General features: G+C 32.6%; 1 protein-coding gene across 1 annotated transcript in view; it reads left to right on the top strand.

Moving 5' to 3' along the window:
- LUZP2 (leucine zipper protein 2) overlaps positions 1 to 18,650 on the top strand; it is a 535,025-nt gene that overhangs the window by 437,173 nt on the left and 79,202 nt on the right. The window contains exon 8 of the mRNA XM_079101896.1: positions 18,388 to 18,486. Within this exon, the coding sequence (XP_078958022.1) occupies positions 18,388 to 18,486 (99 nt within the window). The remainder of the gene's footprint in view (positions 1 to 18,387; positions 18,487 to 18,650) is intronic.

Raw genomic sequence — 18,650 nt, 5'->3', positions numbered from 1 at the left:
AGTATCTGTAGAAAGATGGAATGAGAGGAGAATAAAATATTAAGAAATTACATGTGACACAATCAATTCTGGAGTCATCACAATACCTGACTTGAAATTATACTGATCTACAGTAACAAAACTGAAAGGTACTGGCATAAAAACAAACACATAGACCAATGGTACAGAATAGAAAACACAAGCCCACATAACTACAGTCATCTGCTTCTTGACAAAAAATGCCAAAAATATACGGTGGGGAAAAGACTCATGGTGTCAGGAAAACCAGTTGTCCATATGTAGAAAAGTTAGACTAGATCCTTAACTCTCACCCTGCACAAAAGTCATCTCGAAATGGATGAAAGACCTAGTTTTAACCAGAAACTATGCAACTCCTAGAAGAAAACGATGAATCAACACTCTACAATAGACACAGGCAACAACTTTTATAAAGGATCCACTAAGACTCAGGAAATAATGCCAAGGGTTAGTAAATGGGGTGACATCAATTTTAAAAGTTTCTGCATGAAAAAAGAAATAATTAAGAATATGAAGAAAAAACCCTACAGAGTGGAAGAAAATATATGCTAATTACTCATCTTACACTATTAATATAAGAATATACAAAGAACTCAAAAAACACCAAAATCCTTCCAACAAACTCAATTTATAAATGGGCAAATGAACAAAACAAGGACTTCTAAAAAGAAGAAATACAAATTGCCAACAACATATTAATCAATGTTCAAAGTAATTAACAATTATGGAAATGCAAATCAAAACTACCCTAATTTTTAGAAAGCATGGAAAGGCTATGACTTGGGTTATATACAAGTTCATTTTAAGGAGTAAGTGCATGGGACAACTGGAACTATTTTCCAATAAATAAAATAATGGATTTCTGATCTTGGAATCATGGAGAAAGAAGTCATAGGTATAGCAGGAACTAAAGTTTTTGTTGATTTCTTACATTTAATTAGAATTTAAGTAGAGAATAAGAAAAAAGAACCGACATGAAAGTCTGAGAAATAAATATATGTACCAAAAGTGTGTGTGTGTATATATATGTGTATACCGAGTTGGAATAAATGAAAGAAAATTGGAGGTTTTGAGGGATCTTAATATTTTTTTCTGAAGAATCTATTGCCAATAATTTTGCATGCTATTTGTCAAAGTTCCATGGAAGTGAGGTTTATGATCAACCAAACCTACTAATATTTTTAAAAACTTTGGTTTCAGATATTTGCCCGTACATGGAATTAAGAAAAAAAACTACCAAAATTTTTCTAGATTAATATTCCACGTGACTCAGGAAAAAAAAATGTTCAATGATACATAATATAGAGAGTTTAATGTCTGCCATGGTCTGAAATTTCTTAATTTGTTGATGTACTTAGGACCAATCTTGTTCCATGAAGCTTTCAAACAATTAGAGCGAAAATAGTCCAGAATAATAATCTGGGACTCAGACAGATGTTATTAAAATGTAGTGTACAGTTTATATTTAGTCTTTCATAATCCATTTATTATTTTTAAGAAATTTTGACTTTTATTATAAATTGACTAACCATAAGCATATGTACTAATGATACAAAGTGATGCTAGTCTAGTACAATGTGGAATAATTAAATCAAGTTAATTAACATATCCAGTAACTCAAATACTTTTGTATAGTAAGAATAATTTAAATTCATTTTCAACAATTTGGAAAAGTACATTAATATTTGCTACATTCATCATGCTGTGAAATATATTTAAAAGGAAAACTTATTGCTTTTGGTTATTTGAGGCCTTATGTTCTGATCAGAATCTTCCCATCCTACCCATTCCCCAGTCTTTTACTCTGCTTCTGTGAGTTCCATTGTTTTGGATTCTATTTATAAATGCGATCATGCAGTGTTTACAAGCCTTGTTTTTTTCACTTATCATAATGTTCTCCAATCCCCTTCATCTATTAAAAGTGAAACGATTTTCATCTTTTGCAAAATTGAATAATATTTTATTGTGTATATGCACATTTCTAAATCCACTCATCTCTGGAGGGACACTTGGGTTGATTCTACAACTTGGCTACACTAAATAGTACTGCAATGAACATGAGAGTTCAGGTGTCTTTTTGACATATTGTTTTCAAATCTATTAGGTGATATCTGTAGGTGAAATAATGAATCACGTGTCAATTGCATTTCTAGTTTTGTGAGAACTTTTCATACAAATGTCTCCCTTCGCATTTTTGCCAAAACTTGTCATCTGTCAAATATGGATAATAATATTAACCTCTTGGGAATAATGAAAATAGTTCAGTATTAATAAATGAGAGTTGAAACATTTACCTACTACCTTCAGATAATTACAAAATGCTATATGCTATTTATCTTCATACTTCTCAGAAAAGAAGGCAGAGGAGAACTATAATAAAGCAGAAGCCAATATTAGATAAATGATACATCTGAATTTAAAACCATAAATGCAAAAATATAGAAGCAGCATTTTTTCACTTTATATCTCATCCCAGAATTATTTGAGATAGGTATTAATTTTATAATTAATCAACAAACCTCTATAGTTTACAGGACCAATTCTTTTCTAGGATTTTAAAATATTTGTGTGTATGTTGAGCCCATAATAATTGCTTAAGAATGGCATAAAAAATATGTATTTTTAATTTCATCCCAGTATTTATCAGTTGAATAATTGCATGGTACATTTCAACATAAGGACATTACTCCTCACAATTTTTTGCCTAATTGAATGGTATTTTATGATTTGGGACCTTGCATCTTTTCATTTTTTTACCTCTTGAGAAACTTGAAATAATAAAGGCAAAATAGATTCATAGTAACTTTTAAAAAATTTCATTCTCATGAGGTCAATAAATTCCAGAATAAAGAGATATGGATGCTTCTCAGTCATATCTCAAAGCAATGTATTAGACCCACTTAAATGACAGAAATCAATTCACCATTTACAGGGATGCTTTAAATATGCTCTTTTTATGAAGGTGAAAATATTTTGTATTTAATGATAGGCACAATGAATAAAAGTTCCTCTCATTTTCTACATGTGTGCTCTAATATCTAGGATCTATCGATTAATGATTTAAAAAGCTACAAATACTGTTAGGAAAAGTAGGTAGAAAGTCTTAGTTTGATTCTTAAGACTAATTTAAGAAACAAAGATGGTGAAAGAGAATGTCTCTGCATACAGCTTGATTTGCCAAAAGCAACCATCTAATCTTCAATGATGAATTATAGATTCCTACCTACCTATATTGCTTTCTCCACATTGCTTCGATGTAAATTCTATACACATAATGCAATTAACATTGTATATTTAAGAATGTATATCTTAGTAAAATTAATGGCATAGTATAGTCTGTGAAAATTACACAATCTAAAAATACATTTTGAAAGAATTGTTTTCTTCTGAAAGCTTTATTTCTTCAGCCTTTCTCTAGACCCAAATTAATATGGAGATATCACAGAATACCTACCTGTGTAGCATTCCAATTTACGTTTAAAGCTTTTCTTTTTTTTTTTATTTTTTTTTAATTTTATTTTTTTTTATTGTAAACAAATGGGATACATGTTGTTTCTCTGTTTGTACATGGCGTAAAGGCATACCATTTGTGTAATCATAAATTTACATAGAGCAATGTTGTTTGATTCATTCTGTTATTTTTTCCCTTCCCCCCACCCCTCCCACCCCTCTTTACCCTCTATACAGTAGTTCCTTCCTCCATACTTGCCCCCCTCCCTAACCCTAACTCTAACCCTTCCCTCACCCCCATTATGTGTCATCCTCCACTTATCAGCGATATCATTCGTCCTTTGGCTTTTTGAGATCGGCCTATCTCACTTAGCATGATATTCTCCAATTTCATCCATTTGCCTGCAAATGTCATAATTTTATCATTCTTTATGGCTGAGTAATATTCCATTGTATATATATATACCACAGTTTCTTTATCCACTCATCAATTGAAGGGCATCTAGGTTGGTTCCACAGTCTGGCTATTGTGAATTGAGCAGCTATGAACATTGATGTGGCTGTATCTCTGTAGTATGCTGATTTGAAGTCCTTTGGGTATAGGCCAAGGAGTGGGATAGCTGGGTCAAATGGTGGTTCCATTCCAAGTTTTCTAAGGAATCTCCACACTGCTTTCCAGAGTGGCTGCACTAATTTGCAGCCCCACCAGCAGTGTATGAGTGTACCTTTCTCCCCACATCCTCGCCAACACCTGTTGTTGCTCGTATTCTTGATAATCGCCATTCTAATTGGGGTGAGATGGAATCTTAGTGTGGTTTTGATTTGCATTTCTCTTATTACTAGAGATGTTGAACATTTTTCCATATGTTTGTTGATTGCTTGTAGATCTTCTTCTGTGAAGTGTCTATTCATTTCCTTAGCCCATTTGTTGACTGGACTATTTGAATTCTTGGAGTAGAGTTTTTTGAGTTCTTTATAGATTCTGGAGATTAGTGCTCTATCTGAAGTATGATTGGCAAAGATATTCTCCCACTCTGTAGGCTCTTTCTTCGCATTGCTGATAGTTTCCTTTGCTGAGAGAAAGCTTTTTAGTTTGAATCTATCCCAGTGGTTGATTCTAGCTTTTATTTCTTGTGCTATGGGAGTCCTGTTAAGGAAGTCTGGTCCTAGACCAACAAGGTGAAGATTTGGACCTACTTTTTCTTCTATAATCTGCAGGGTCTCTGGTCTGATTCCGAGGTCCTTAATCCATTTTGAGTTTAGTTTCGTGTATGGTGAGAGATATGGGTTTAGTTTCATTCTGTTGCATATGGATTTCCAATTCTCCCAGCACCATTTGTTGAAGAGGCTATCTTTTCTCCATTGCATATTTTTGGCCCCTTTGTCTAGTATGAGAAAATTGTATTTATTTGGGTTTGTGTCCGTGTCCTCTATTCTGTACCATTGATCTACCTTTCTATTTTGGTACCAATACCATGCCGTTTTTGTTACTATTGCTTTGTAGTAGAGTTGAAGATCTGGTATTGCAATACCCCCTGTTTCACTCTTCCTGCTAAGGATTGCTTTAGCTATTCTGGGTTTCTTATTCTTCCAGATGAATTTCATAATTGCTTGCTCTATTTCTGTAAGGTACGTCATTGGGATTTTAATTGGAATTGCATTGAATTTGTATAGCACTTTAGGTAGTATGGCCATTTTGACAATATTAATTCTTCCTATCCAAGAACATGGAAGATCTTTCCATCTTCTAAGGTGTTCTTTAATTTCTTTCTTCAGTGTTCTATAGCTCTCATTGTAGAGGTCTTTCACCTCTTTTGTGAGATTGATTCCCAAGTATTTTATTTTTCTCGAGGCTATTGTGAATGGGGTAGTTTTCCTAATTTCTCTTTCTGAAGATTCATCACTTATGTATAAAAATGCGTTGGATTTATGGGCATTGATCTTGTAACCTGCTACTTTACTGAAATCACTTATGAGTTCTAAGAGTTTTCTGGTGGAATTTCCAGGTTCCTCTAAATATATAATCATGTCATCAGCGAACAGGGATAGTTTGAGTTCTTCTTTTCCAATGCGTATCCCTTTAATTTCTTTGGTTTGTCTAATTGCTCTGGCCAGAGTCTCAAGAACGATGTTGAATAGAAGTGGTGAAAGAGGGCATCCCTGCCTTGTTCCAGTTTTTAGGGGGAATGCTTTCAGTTTTTCACCATTTAGAATGATATTAGCCATGGGCTTAGCATAAATGGCCTTTACAATGTTAAGGAATGTTCCCACTATCCCTATTTTTTCTAGTGTTTTGAGCATGAAGGGGTGCTGTATTTTATCAAATGCTTTTTCTGCATCTATTGAAATAATCATGTGATTCTTGACTTTAAGTCTATTAATATGGTGAATTACGTTTATTGATTTCCTGATGTTGAACCAACCTTGCATACCTGGGATGAAGCCCACTTGATCATGGTGCACTATCTTTTTAATATGTTTTTGTATGCGATTTGCTAAAATTTTGTTGAGAATTTTTGCGTCGATGTTCATTAAGGATATTGGTCTGAAATTTTCTTTCCTTGATGAGTCTCTGTCTGGTTTAGGTATCAGTGTGATATTGGCTTCATAGAATGAGTTTGGGAGGGTTCCCTCCTCTTCTATTTTATGGAATACTTTGAGAAGTATTGGAATGAGCTCTTCCTTAAAGGTTTTGTAGAACTCGGCTGAGAACCCATCTGGTCCCGGACTTTTCTTTGTTGGTAGGCTTTTGATGACTTCTTCTATTTCAGTACTTGAAATTGGTCTATTTAAATTGTTTATGTCCTCCTTATTCAGTTTAGGCAATTCATATGTCTCTAGAAACCTGTTGATGTCTTCGAAATTTTCTATTTTGTTGGAGTATAGATTTTCAAAATAGCTTCTAATTATGTTTTGTATTTCCATCCTCTCTGTTGTGATATTTCCTTGTTCATTCCGAATTTTAGTGATTTGGGTTTTCTCTCGTCTTCTCTTTGTTAGTGTGGCTAAAGGTTTATCAATTTTGTTTATTTTTTCGAAGAACCAACTATTTATTTTGTCAATTTTTTGTATTGTTTCTTTTGTTTCAATTTCATTGATTTCAGCTCTGAGTTTAACTATTTCCTGTCTTCTACTACTTTTGGTGCTGTTCTGTTCTTCTTTTTCTAGGGCTTTGAGCTGTAGTGTTAGGTTGTTTATTTGTTGAGTTTTACTTCTTTTATTAAACGCGCTCCATGAAATAAATTTCCCTCTAAGTACTGCTTTCATAGTGTCCCAGAGATTTTGATATGATGTTTCTTTGTTCTCATTTACCTCTAAGAATTTTTTAATTTCCTTCCTAATATCTTCTGTTATCCATTCATCATATAATAGCATATTGTTTAATCTCCAGATGTTGGAATAGTTTCTGTGTTTTCCTCTTTCATTTATTTCTAACTTCAATCCATTATGATCTGATAGAATACATGCTAGTGTCTCTATCTTCTTGTATTTGCTAACATTAGCTTTGTGGCCTAATATATGGTCTATTTTAGAGAAGGATCCATGTGCTGCTGAGAAGAAAGTGTATTCACTCTTGGTTGGATGGTATATTCTATAAATGTCCGTTAAGTCTAAATTATTGATTGTGTTATTGAGATCTATGGTTTCTTTGTTCAATTTTTGTCTGGAAGATCTGTCCAGTGGTGAGACGTTGAAAGCTTTTCAAAAATAAAGTTCATGTTTTACTATCTTACAAAAAGACTGAATGCATTCCCTATGGTTTTAAAAATCATTATTTCAGGATGGACTATAAAAAAAGTATTAAAAAGTTTGAAATTAATATTAAGGAAGTTTCATAAATTAAAAATATTTAGAAAGAATTTTTATTATTATTAAAATTACTAATAAGATAGTTCCATATTTTTACATGTAAATTTAAATTATTCATACCATTTTAAAAAGAGACAAGTATAGAATTGAAGGAAGGAGAAATTTAAAATGTATGTTCAATATTAAAATGGCTCATTTTTATAAAAGAATCAGTTGTTCACTCTGGAACAGTATTTGTAAATGTTCTTACTGTGGAAAACACCCAAAGAAGTATGAATGTCTTTAGCTTAAAGGGACATTAAAATAATCTACCTCAGTTTTCTTTATACACATAAGGAGATGGGTCTAATAGCAAGTTGTAGAGATCATGTGATAGCACTGATTCACAGATCTTTAAATTTTCAAGTAACATTTGGAGAATTTTAAGGATAAACAAAGATATAATGGTTAAGTGTTCTATTAGGGAAGCAGTATTTTATTGTGAATTTCATTGCTTTTCTGATAATGGTGTTGAATATCTTTTTCTCACAAGTTTACCAATCATTTCTTTTGCAGTTTGTTCACATTTTGAAATCATTTTTGGAATTTGGTTGTCTTCTGATTATTGAGGTTAAATTTTATTTATTATGGGTACAAGTCCTTTTTCTGGTAAATATTTTGTGAATTTTTTCTTTTAGTTTTGGTCTTATTTTTATTCTGTTAATCACTGTTGAGCAAAATTTTTATTTGATAATGTTTTATTTATTCATTTTTTTCTTTTTGATCTTTTTTGTGTATTTAAGAAATCTTTTATTTTCTCAGGTTCACAAAGATTTGCTTTTAGAAATTTTATCTTTTCTGCTTTAAATTTAGGTCTATAATCGTTTCATATTACATTTGTGAGTAAAGATCAAGTCAATGTTGGTTTTACACACACACACACACACACACACACAAACACATTTTAAAAATCTCCAATATAATACCATTTATTAAAGTTAGTACAGTTTACAAATTTATATATATTTTTGCCTTTCTGAAAAATCAAAATCGTTATGTATGTTTTTGATGGACTATAGAGATCATGGTGAATTTATGGAGTTTTTTAATCCATTGTTGCATGCTTATTGTTATATCCTATCACACTGTCTTTATTAGTATAACTTCAAAGATGAACTTGAAATTTGGTGGCATAAATCCTACATGCTAGCACTTTAAAAATGTATTTGATATAGATTTTAGCAATTGTTAAATTTATGAACAGATCTTGTAGAAATTTATACTCATTTGTATTTTATATGTAGATTATTTTTCAAAGAGCAAATATCATAAGTATTGAATATTTGTTCAGGAACATGACATATTTCAATTGATAGACATGATATATATTGGCACTTACTGATGATTTCTGTCATTTATCTGAATAATGTTTTACAATTTTCATCAGAGTGGTTTTTCAATTATTTCGTTAAACCTTTTCCTAGTAATTTTGAACACATTTTTTTTTCCACGCTCTTCTGCTACTGCAGTGCACATACGGTAAAGTATTTGATATTAACCTAAAGATCTTTTAGGTCTTGTTTATGTTTCTCTTAACTTTTTCTTACTCTTTTTCAAAATTGATCATTTCCATTTGCATCAATTCATATTAATGGCCTTTTCTTTTGTAATTTCATTTCTTTAAACCCATCCAAAGAAATTTTATTTTCTAGAATTTCCATTTATTTCTTTCAGCTTAGGTGCTTAGATTATCTAAGTTGTCAATAAGAACATAATACCTTTAAGTCCTTGATCAATAAAACCTCCACATTAATAAATATCCAAAGTCCTGTAGCTTGACTGAGCTGAACCTCCAAACACCTGCTTATTTTCCCTGTCCAAATTACGTCTAGGTTTTGATTTTTGTCTTTCTTCAGATGGACCTACAAGAGGCCTTACTCTAAAGCAGAGATAAGAAAACTTTCTCTGTAAAGAGTCACAGAGTAAATATTTCTGTCCTTGCAGGCCACGTGGTTCTGAAAACTGCCCAGTTTCACCACTGTAGCACAAAGCTTCCAGAAGGCACCCAAACAAGTAAAAGTTGTTAAAAAAAAAAAATAAGGAAAAAAAAAGTTCTGGGTGAAACATGAACAAGACTCAAAGATCTTCAGGATCATATCAAACATTTTAACAGGTACATGGTGTTAGCCCCAAGAATAAGTAAGATCGGAGGCTACAAAAGAGATTCGTAAGCAGGAAACTGCCAGAGTCAGAAATTTTTGGTCATTTTCTAGGTCTACAGATCTCCCTAAACAGGACCATGCCTGCTAAATTGCTTACAGAAGTTCCTACAAAATCAGATACACAAGTTCCGGAGCTGGTGGACACACAAGTTCACCAACCAATCAGCCAATCAACCACTTCTCCTTCAAAAGTACCAGCCCCTGACACCCAAAGCTGAGACCTGTGATTCACTATAGATACCTCTGGCTTGAAAAACTCCGCTCCCACCTAAAGCCCTCCCTAATCCTCTTTTTTTTTTTAACAGGAATGAAACTCTTCTCCCCTACCCAGCAGGTAGCTACAGAAGAAAGACAATCATCCCACCCCGGTATCTATAAAGACAAAAAGGGAGGAATATTGGCATCAGATCTATTACAACCCAGATTGTTAGCCCTCAAACTTCCTAGTCAGACATTGGTCCAGATTGTTAGCCTGCAAACCTCCTCACCAGCCATTGGTTCGTTGTTATTAGCTCACCAAATTCCACTACTTCAGAATAGCTCCCCCACCTTTCTCTCTCCTCCTCCCTTTCACTCTCTCTCTCTCTCTCTCTCCCTTGCTCTCCCTCTTGCTTGAGCTCTCTCACTCACTCTCTCACTTTTTCTCGCTCTCTCCCTCTCTTCCCTCTCATTTTCTCTCTCTCTCTCACCATGTGGGCAGACACTCTTTCTGACCGCTTAATAAAATATCTTGTGTGAGTTCCTGCATCCGGAGTGGTTTCTGGGTGCTTTCACATGGGAATACAAGAAGAAGTGTAATCATGGAAAATAGAAAACACTCAAAATTTTAGGAAAAAAATAGTAAAAAATGTGAATTTATTAACATTTTTATTTGCAGAAAGAGGCAGAGGGGCAGATTTGGTCTTTGGTCTGCAGTTTACCAACACTCCCTTGTGCTTAACTGCTGTCATTTTGATCCCTGAAGGAACTCCAGGACCTTACTACAGTATATGACCCTGACTGTTTTTATTCTGCTCTCAGCCATGTTATAACTTCTCTATGGTTTATCTTGAGTGATATATTGCACTTTGCATATGTAGACCAACTCTCAGTGAAGGATGTAAAGGAAAATCCCCTGACCTGATTTAAGGGAGTCCCATCCTTGTTCTCTTCACCCTTCTCTGCGGCCCTACCCTGTGAGTTATAGTCATTTTAATCTGCCCAGATACTAAGCTCTGCCTGCCTGGCTCAGTGACCCCTTTTTGGGTCACCGTTCTGTGTACCTTAGTAAATAAATTGACCTCAGGCAGAAAACTAGTGTAGTTCACGCATTTCCCATATTTTAGGATTCCCAGTCTGGCACAACTGGTTTAGAATGTTTTGGGGGAAGAGGAATAATCTAGCGCTGGTTACTCTGCTATGTCTATAAGAAGATGATTTGAATCTTTCATTTTTAAATTATAGAAAATATAATTACCTAACTAGAAATTAATTATCATAAGGTAATTTTGCTTACTTATGTTAACTAAAAGCATAAAACCCTTGATTAGCAGGTATGTTCTGAATATGAAGTCACTGGAGCCTGTTATATATTTACTTTTTATTTTTTTTTTGTTCTGATTTTTTGTTGTCTATTGTTATCTTTGTTTCTGGACAGTATTAGCCTCATGGTGCTCGCTTTTATTCTAGCAATTGTGCATATTTGAGTTTAGACCTAAATATTTTCATGTTCTATGCACAAAGCAAAAAGAATATATTTTGTTTTCACTTAGACGAGAGTTTCCATTCCTCTCACCCGGGGTACATTCTTCTTGGAGTTGGCTTGAAGTTAATTAAGTGCCAAATCCAATCACAATGATTTGACTAGGTAAATGAAATTAAGTAACTGCTTTAAGAAATCACATAACCCATCTTTAAAACTGAGCATTGAGATCTCAGCTAAGACATATGACTGACAAACAATGTGAGTAAATTTGTCCCAAAGGCTAAGTGTTTTTTTAGGGGAGAAAGGAAATCAATATCAAAGACATAAAAAAATTCTCCATGATATATTTTAAGTGGTTGTGACAGGAACATATATATAATAACATACACATATATGGTGACAATACAATTTAATTTTAAAAATTAATCTTGAAAAGTGTATTTGTCACTCTTTTCTCCAAGGCAAAATGTATTGAACTTTATAATTTTTACACATTAAAATTTTTCTTTCAATAGCACATATTACCAGATGTGATACTAAGCTATTTGTGTGTGACGTGGGGTCTAAATTTAGTTTTCACACATATATTAGTCATTCAAAGCCAAGTCTCCCAGTATTGCTCTCATGATATTCATGTTGAAATGAGCAGGTGCTGAATTAAAGAACCCAATAGCCAAGGTTAATCTTGATACTATAATTTTGTACTTTTATTAGGGTGTGATTAAGCAGAAAGACATTATAGACTTCAGTGGTTAGGAGTGCCAGCTATAGATAGATACTGCTTGATTTCAAATTACAAATCTGCTAATTCCCATCTGTGTAACATTGAGCAAGATAGTTCATTAATCTGTATCTTGGTTTTCCTCATTTGAAAGGATAAAAATAGAATTATATCTATATAGAACTATTTTGTGTGACTGCTAACTGTTAAGATTCAGTTACAAGGGAAACAAAGCTGTAATCTCTTATATCTTAGATTCTAAGCTGTTTATCATTCTTTTGTATTTCGATTAATCTTGAATGTGCAAGAGAATGGAGATACTGTGCATGCACTGCGGGACAAGCCGATTCTATGATTTCTATATGGTACTTTCTGTGTCTTGGTAGGAACATCACACACACACACACACACACACACATACACACACACACACAAAGTATTCTATATTTTAATTTTGGTTTAAGATGAACCATGAACTTGGATTCTATCGACATGGCCAATGTGGGGGGGCAGGAATTTCCTGAATAGAATTATAACATTTGTTCTTATTTTAAATAGCTATTACTTGGAAAACCTCTGTATCTTTTGTGTCTTTGCTATGTTTACTATCTTTGAAAATTAAAATTTTTGAGCCAACAACATTTTGACTGCCAGAATTTTTGGAACAAAATTTACAGCTCAGCCAAGGAAAATGGATAGAAGCTAACAGCTCAATTATCAATGCCTCTTTCTTCTGTTGCTACCCCAATCTTATCTTCAAACCAAACTCATGAGACATAAGCACATTTCCCATACACCTGGTATCCTTCAATATCATTTAAGGTTTTATTACTTTAAGTTCAAAACAGAATATTTTATTTAAAAATGTTTAAACTCTTGGAAAAATGCAATATAAAATGTATAAGACAGGACATGGAAAAGAAAAATATTCCTTCTTTAGTGTTCTAGTTTAATTTCTCTTCTGGTAGCAACAGATAATTTCACAATGACAGATTATGGTGACATAGAAAAAATATAAATAAACTTATGAATAGAATTTAACCATTATATTTATCAGGTAAAGAATACTTTGGAAGCCTTCAAAAATATTTTGATTTATTTCACAGAAAAAAAAATGAATCGCTTCTTAATTATATGTCTATATGCTTACCTGGACCATGACACTGACATTCAGATCTTCCTTTATTTACAACTCTCACTGATTAATTTGGCATGATTGTGAATTCCTATATCATAATTTTAATGGCTGAGGGTTTATTGTAATTTTTATAGACAAGCCAACGGAAACTTGAGAAATCATGCATTATTTGATATTTACTTCTCAAAAATTAGAAATTATTTTCCATTTGATCAAGACTCATCTAGTCAGAGTTTGCCACAGAAGGATACCTATGGTTCATAAATTAATAATTAATTCATAAAATAAAATTATTGCAGTGCCTGGAGCTAAATGTTATAAAAGGCACTCTAGTTTCTTATTTTTATAGAAACTAGAGAATATAATTCTGAAATGGAAATACTCAAGTCTCTATATTATAGTGAGAACATTTCTTTTGTAAAGTTGAAGAACATGTTGTAGGAGACAATTGTGTAGGGATTCATCACAAATTATACAATGTATGTTTATATGTATGTGTGTGCATATATGTGTGCATATTTGAGGTAACTTTAATCTACTAGATGGAATAGGTTAATACTAAGTCTCATTCTGGACCCTGTGAGAAAATGTCACATGAAAAATTCCATTGTGTTAGTTCAGAAGGTTTTCTCCACTTGGGGTTGTCTTGTGTAAATGTATCTCAAAGACTTCAACTCAAAAGCAATGATGTTTTACTATTAGTTCAGACATGTATGACCATTTTTTACATGTTTGCATTCTTTAATATTAATTTTTATTATAATTGGCCAAGTTTCCAAATTTTGGGCTTGTATTAATTTATGAATCATAGGATTTTATTAATTTTAAAATGAGAATGATATTAAGTCCTTTCTGGAGGAAAGTAAGGGTGATATAGATAATATTCACACACATATACCCAAATGTGTATGTATGTGTATGTGCACATACATGTATGTATGTACATAAACACAAACACATATATTGACATATAATACATTTATACACATATACTGTATATATGTCTTTGTTTCTATATATATATTATTATATATATCTATATATGAATTGAATGTTCTCTAACCTCATGGAAATTTATAGGAAAAATCAAGAGAAGACAGACTGAAGAGGGGAGGTTAAAAATTAAAACAAATTGTGTCCCTGAGCTTTTCAGAAATTTGGACTTACAGACTCATTTTTGTTTCATGAATTAGAACCTCACAGAATTAGTCAATTGGGAAATTTTTGTTAAATGATATATTGAAATTTCAGATAAAATTTAACCACTAGGCATCATTTTTTACTTCATCTAACAAAGCTTTCAGAAGAAAAAAAGACAGTTTATACATTAAATGTGTCATTGGTACTATCCTTTACCACCTAGAACAATTTAAAGTCAATTCCTATAAACAAATACAAACAGACCAAAACCAAACAAACAAAAACCAAAATGCAAACAGAAAATCAACAGCTCCAGTTCTGGATTTAGAGGAATGGAACAGGGAGTCAAGAAAACCTGGAGTTCCATGTCTTTAAGAACACTGAGTTCAGTACTTCCATAATTTTTTAAAGTAGATTAAGAATTTCAGTATGAACTCTGGTGTCATGACACATTATAAAGCTCAAAAAAGAAAAGCACAGATGAGAAAATGAATGCTATAGCCATCTGGTATTACTTTTAGTAGAAGACATTTTGACTTGTCCACTGCACAGAGAAGTTTCCCTTCTTTCCTCAGTTTCAGCCTAAAATCACCTCCAGTCTAGCAATTAGAATCTTGTATGATTATATTAATTTTATGTGCATTTTCCCACATTCATATTTCCACAGTTATGTATGCAAATGTTTCCTAAACTAAGAACAGTTAATCACCTCATAAATACTGTTAAATAATTAAATGTGAATGAAAGTACCCTTGAATCATTAGAGTCTCTAAAATCATATTTATTTTTACAAAAGATTGCATTTTCTTAATTCAACCTTATTAAGTTAAAACAAAAAGCACTATCTCATTAAGTTCCTTAACTTTCAGAGGTCTTCTAATGGTTGAACATTCACAGAAATGTTTTTGTGGCATATAATATAGCTAGTATGCATGGTCTAATCCAATGTCTAATCCTTTCAAAGCTATTACTGATGTATCATAATATGATGGTATTTGAGTTGAGTCCAATGGTGTATGCTTGTAATCCCAATAACTCAGGAAGCTGAGGCAGGAGGATCACAAATTCAAGGCCAACTTGGGCAACTTAGTGAGACCCTGTCTCAAACTACAATGGTATAGCACCCCTGGTTAAATCCCCAGAAAAAAAGCAACGCAAAATGAAACAAATACAAAACAACATTAAGATATGTGCAATTCTAATATTTTTCTTTATATTATTACCTATTGTTTTTCAAAATCTCTGCTGGATTTTATCAGACAAAAAGAATTTTAGAAAAGATAAATAATTGAAATTTTGGGATTTAATGGCAATAATAGTTTTAAAAGCAAATTTTCTATTTTTAGTTCATTTTTATTGACCCGAAGTAAGCTCTCTAGAATGTTTGTTGTTCCTTTTATGAGATATATGTGCATATATGTAATATGGAACTTTAAAGACATATATCCTTTATCAAGTATTGCTATATTTTTATAGGTCATATTTTTTCAAGTATTTTATAAACACTAACTCATTTAATCCTTATCACTGATCCTAAAAAGTAAGTACTACTATTGTCTTCATCTTTACAGAAGAAACTGAGGCATGCATTGATTCAATTGCCCAATAGATTAAAAATTGATAAACAGTAAGATGGTGCACTGCATTATATGCCCCTTTACTATCTCACCTTTTTATCTTGCTCAGTGTGCTCTGTAAATACTGTTCTTATTTTTGCTCAAAAGCATTAATACTAGTTGTATGGCAAGGTCTTAAAATTTCAAGCATGATTTTCTTCTTTCATCCTTCTTTCAGAAGAACTCTCTTAATAACTTATATCTATCAATAGTTTTTACTTTGAAACAAACAACCCAAACCCAGAGACTAGGAACAGTCCTTATGGGTTGGCTGAAAGTCAGTGATTTCCCTGGGTTCATCCATGGCTCAAACATATGTACTTACTTGCCGGCAGGCCTACTCTAAACTGGGCTTTTCCACAGGAACTTAACAGGGGCACTTCTGCTCCAGCAGGTTAGCCAGCCATGTCCTTGCCATGTGATGTCAGAATAGTCAGAATTTCTGCCCAGTGACAAGTAACTTCTAAGGACACAATCAGAATCAAAGTGAAAGTAAATGCACTTCATGTCTTGATAGGAAGATCTGCAAGTCACATGACCAAGGATGTGGAAGAAGCCAGAAATGAAATGAGGTGTAGGGATGTAAGTTATTAGACTAGCCTGACATTTTCTCTATTTACTCTTCTTACTTTTCCATTTTTACAAATGTTTTTATTAGTTCAGTATAGTTACACATAACAGTGGGGTTCACTTTTATATCATCATATATGCAGGAAATAAAATTTGCTTCATTTCAGTCACCAGCACTTCCTGTTTCCCTCCCATATTCCCCTTCCTCTAATCTAATGATCTTCTATTTATTTATAGTTATTTTTAAATTGGTGATTTAGAGATATAGATAACAGTGAATTCACTGTGATATATTTGTATATGTGCATAGCATAATTTGGTCAATTTCATTTCATACTTCCTCCATTTTCCCATCATTCCTCCCTTCCCCTTTCTACAATTCCAAAATTGCATTGATGTCCCTTTAGACTTCATAGGGTCCTCCACCCTTTTATAGCCTCTACATATGAAAGAAAACATTCAACATTTGATTTCTGAGTCTGGCTTATTTCACTTAGCATGATTTTCTCCTGCTCCATTTATTTACCACCAAATGTCATAATTGCATTCTTTAGCCACTGTTACTGTTTGATTTTGTAAGTGTGTTTGTATATGATCAAAGATGCTTTCTCTTTAAGAATAGGGTTTTCTTTTTTTACTATCAGCGCAGAGAATAGTTTTTGATAAATGTTACAGATCAAGCTGGGTGCTCTGGCACATGCCTGAAATCCCTTGTAAAGTACCCTGAAGTTCAATAATTCAATCTCTGGTACCAGAAGAAAAAAAAAAAAAAAAAAAAATATATATATATATATATATATATAACTCAAAATCACTAATATTTGGTAATGTATGAAATACTTGATATAATTCTGATAACTAATAAAATGAGAGCTCTCTTAACATATACAATAATAAACTAGATTAAAAATAAATTTAGGAGAAAAGCTTGTAAGTCAGGGAAAGGATAATTTTTAAATTAACCTCTGCAATACCCAAGGTGAAGCACAGTGTCTGGAATAGTAGAAATATGTGGAATAGTTAAAGATAAATGGATGAATAAGATAATAATGGAATAGACCAAGGTGGTACAAATGCTATAGGTAAGCTGACAATGAAACTTCCAAGTTCTCAAATTTCTCACTTGAATGTTGGTTGTATGGTGTAGAAAAGTATAGTTATTTCTAGTTTTGAAAAGTCAAGCGCTTTGACCAAGATCATATAACTAGGAAGAGATGGAGACAAGTTTTAAATATGCATCTTCCAAATCTGAAGTCATTGATAAAATTTTCTTTAAAGAAAACAGTTATGGCATTTAAGAATTGCAGAGATATGATGTGATACAGTTATATGTAATTAAAAATCAAAGTTTAAAAATACACTGAATACTAGTGCACTAATCTGCTTTGGGTTGCCACAACAAATTGCCATAAAATAGGTGAATTTAACAGCAGAAATACATTTTCTCACTGCTCTGAACATTGGAAGTCCCAGATCAAGGTACCCATGTATTTGGTTTCTGGAGAGGATTCTTCTTGGATTATTGGTAATACTTTTTCTGTCCTCACATGATTATTAGATGGGGAGTAGTAGAGAAAATCTCATGTCTTTCCTTAGAAGAATGTGTCCTCTAAGAATTGGGCAATAACCATATGAACTCATTTAACCTTAATTATACTTCTTAATATCTTTATAACCAATAAAACTATATAGTCATATTTGGGGTGAGAACTTCAATCAAAGCAGGAATTTTTTAGGGGGACACAGTTCAGGCCTAAGAAGTAAAAACATAACTGATGGATCAAATCACAACATTTTAAGGACATAGGTTAAAAGTTTGGAAAAATATGCTTTAGTCCAGTGAAACTTTTAAAGCATATTCATTCAGAACATTCCATTTTCTGCATACAGATCAAATGACCTTGCAAAATTATATTTTGAACATGAATTCTAAATGAAATTTGTAAATTAAGTTTTCTTTTTCTTTTTTTCTTTTTTATTCTTTGGAAATGAATGACATGCTTAAAATAGAGTGGGAGATTTTAGAATTTACTGAAAAGACTTGTCTTTCTCTTGTATTACAGGCCCAACAACTTACTGATCTGGAACAAAAATTAGCTATAGCCAAAAATGAACTAGAGAAAGCAGCTCTTGACAGGGTAAGTTTACATCTTTTAGCCTCCACACTTTGTTTTTGAAAAAAAAAAAAAAAAAAGCTGCAGTATGCTCATTGCTTTCTTTGATTTATTAATGCCATTCCAGATGCTCTGCATATAAGATAGTTATAGAATTCATGAATATTTGATAGTCTCCTTGGACTCCA

The sequence above is a fragment of the Sciurus vulgaris genome (genome assembly GCF_902686455.1).
Source record: "Sciurus vulgaris genome assembly, chromosome: 11".
NCBI lineage: Eukaryota > Metazoa > Chordata > Mammalia > Rodentia > Sciuridae > Sciurus > Sciurus vulgaris.
Note: the sequence above shows the minus strand (reverse complement) of the source record. Positions and strands in the feature narration are given on the sequence as shown.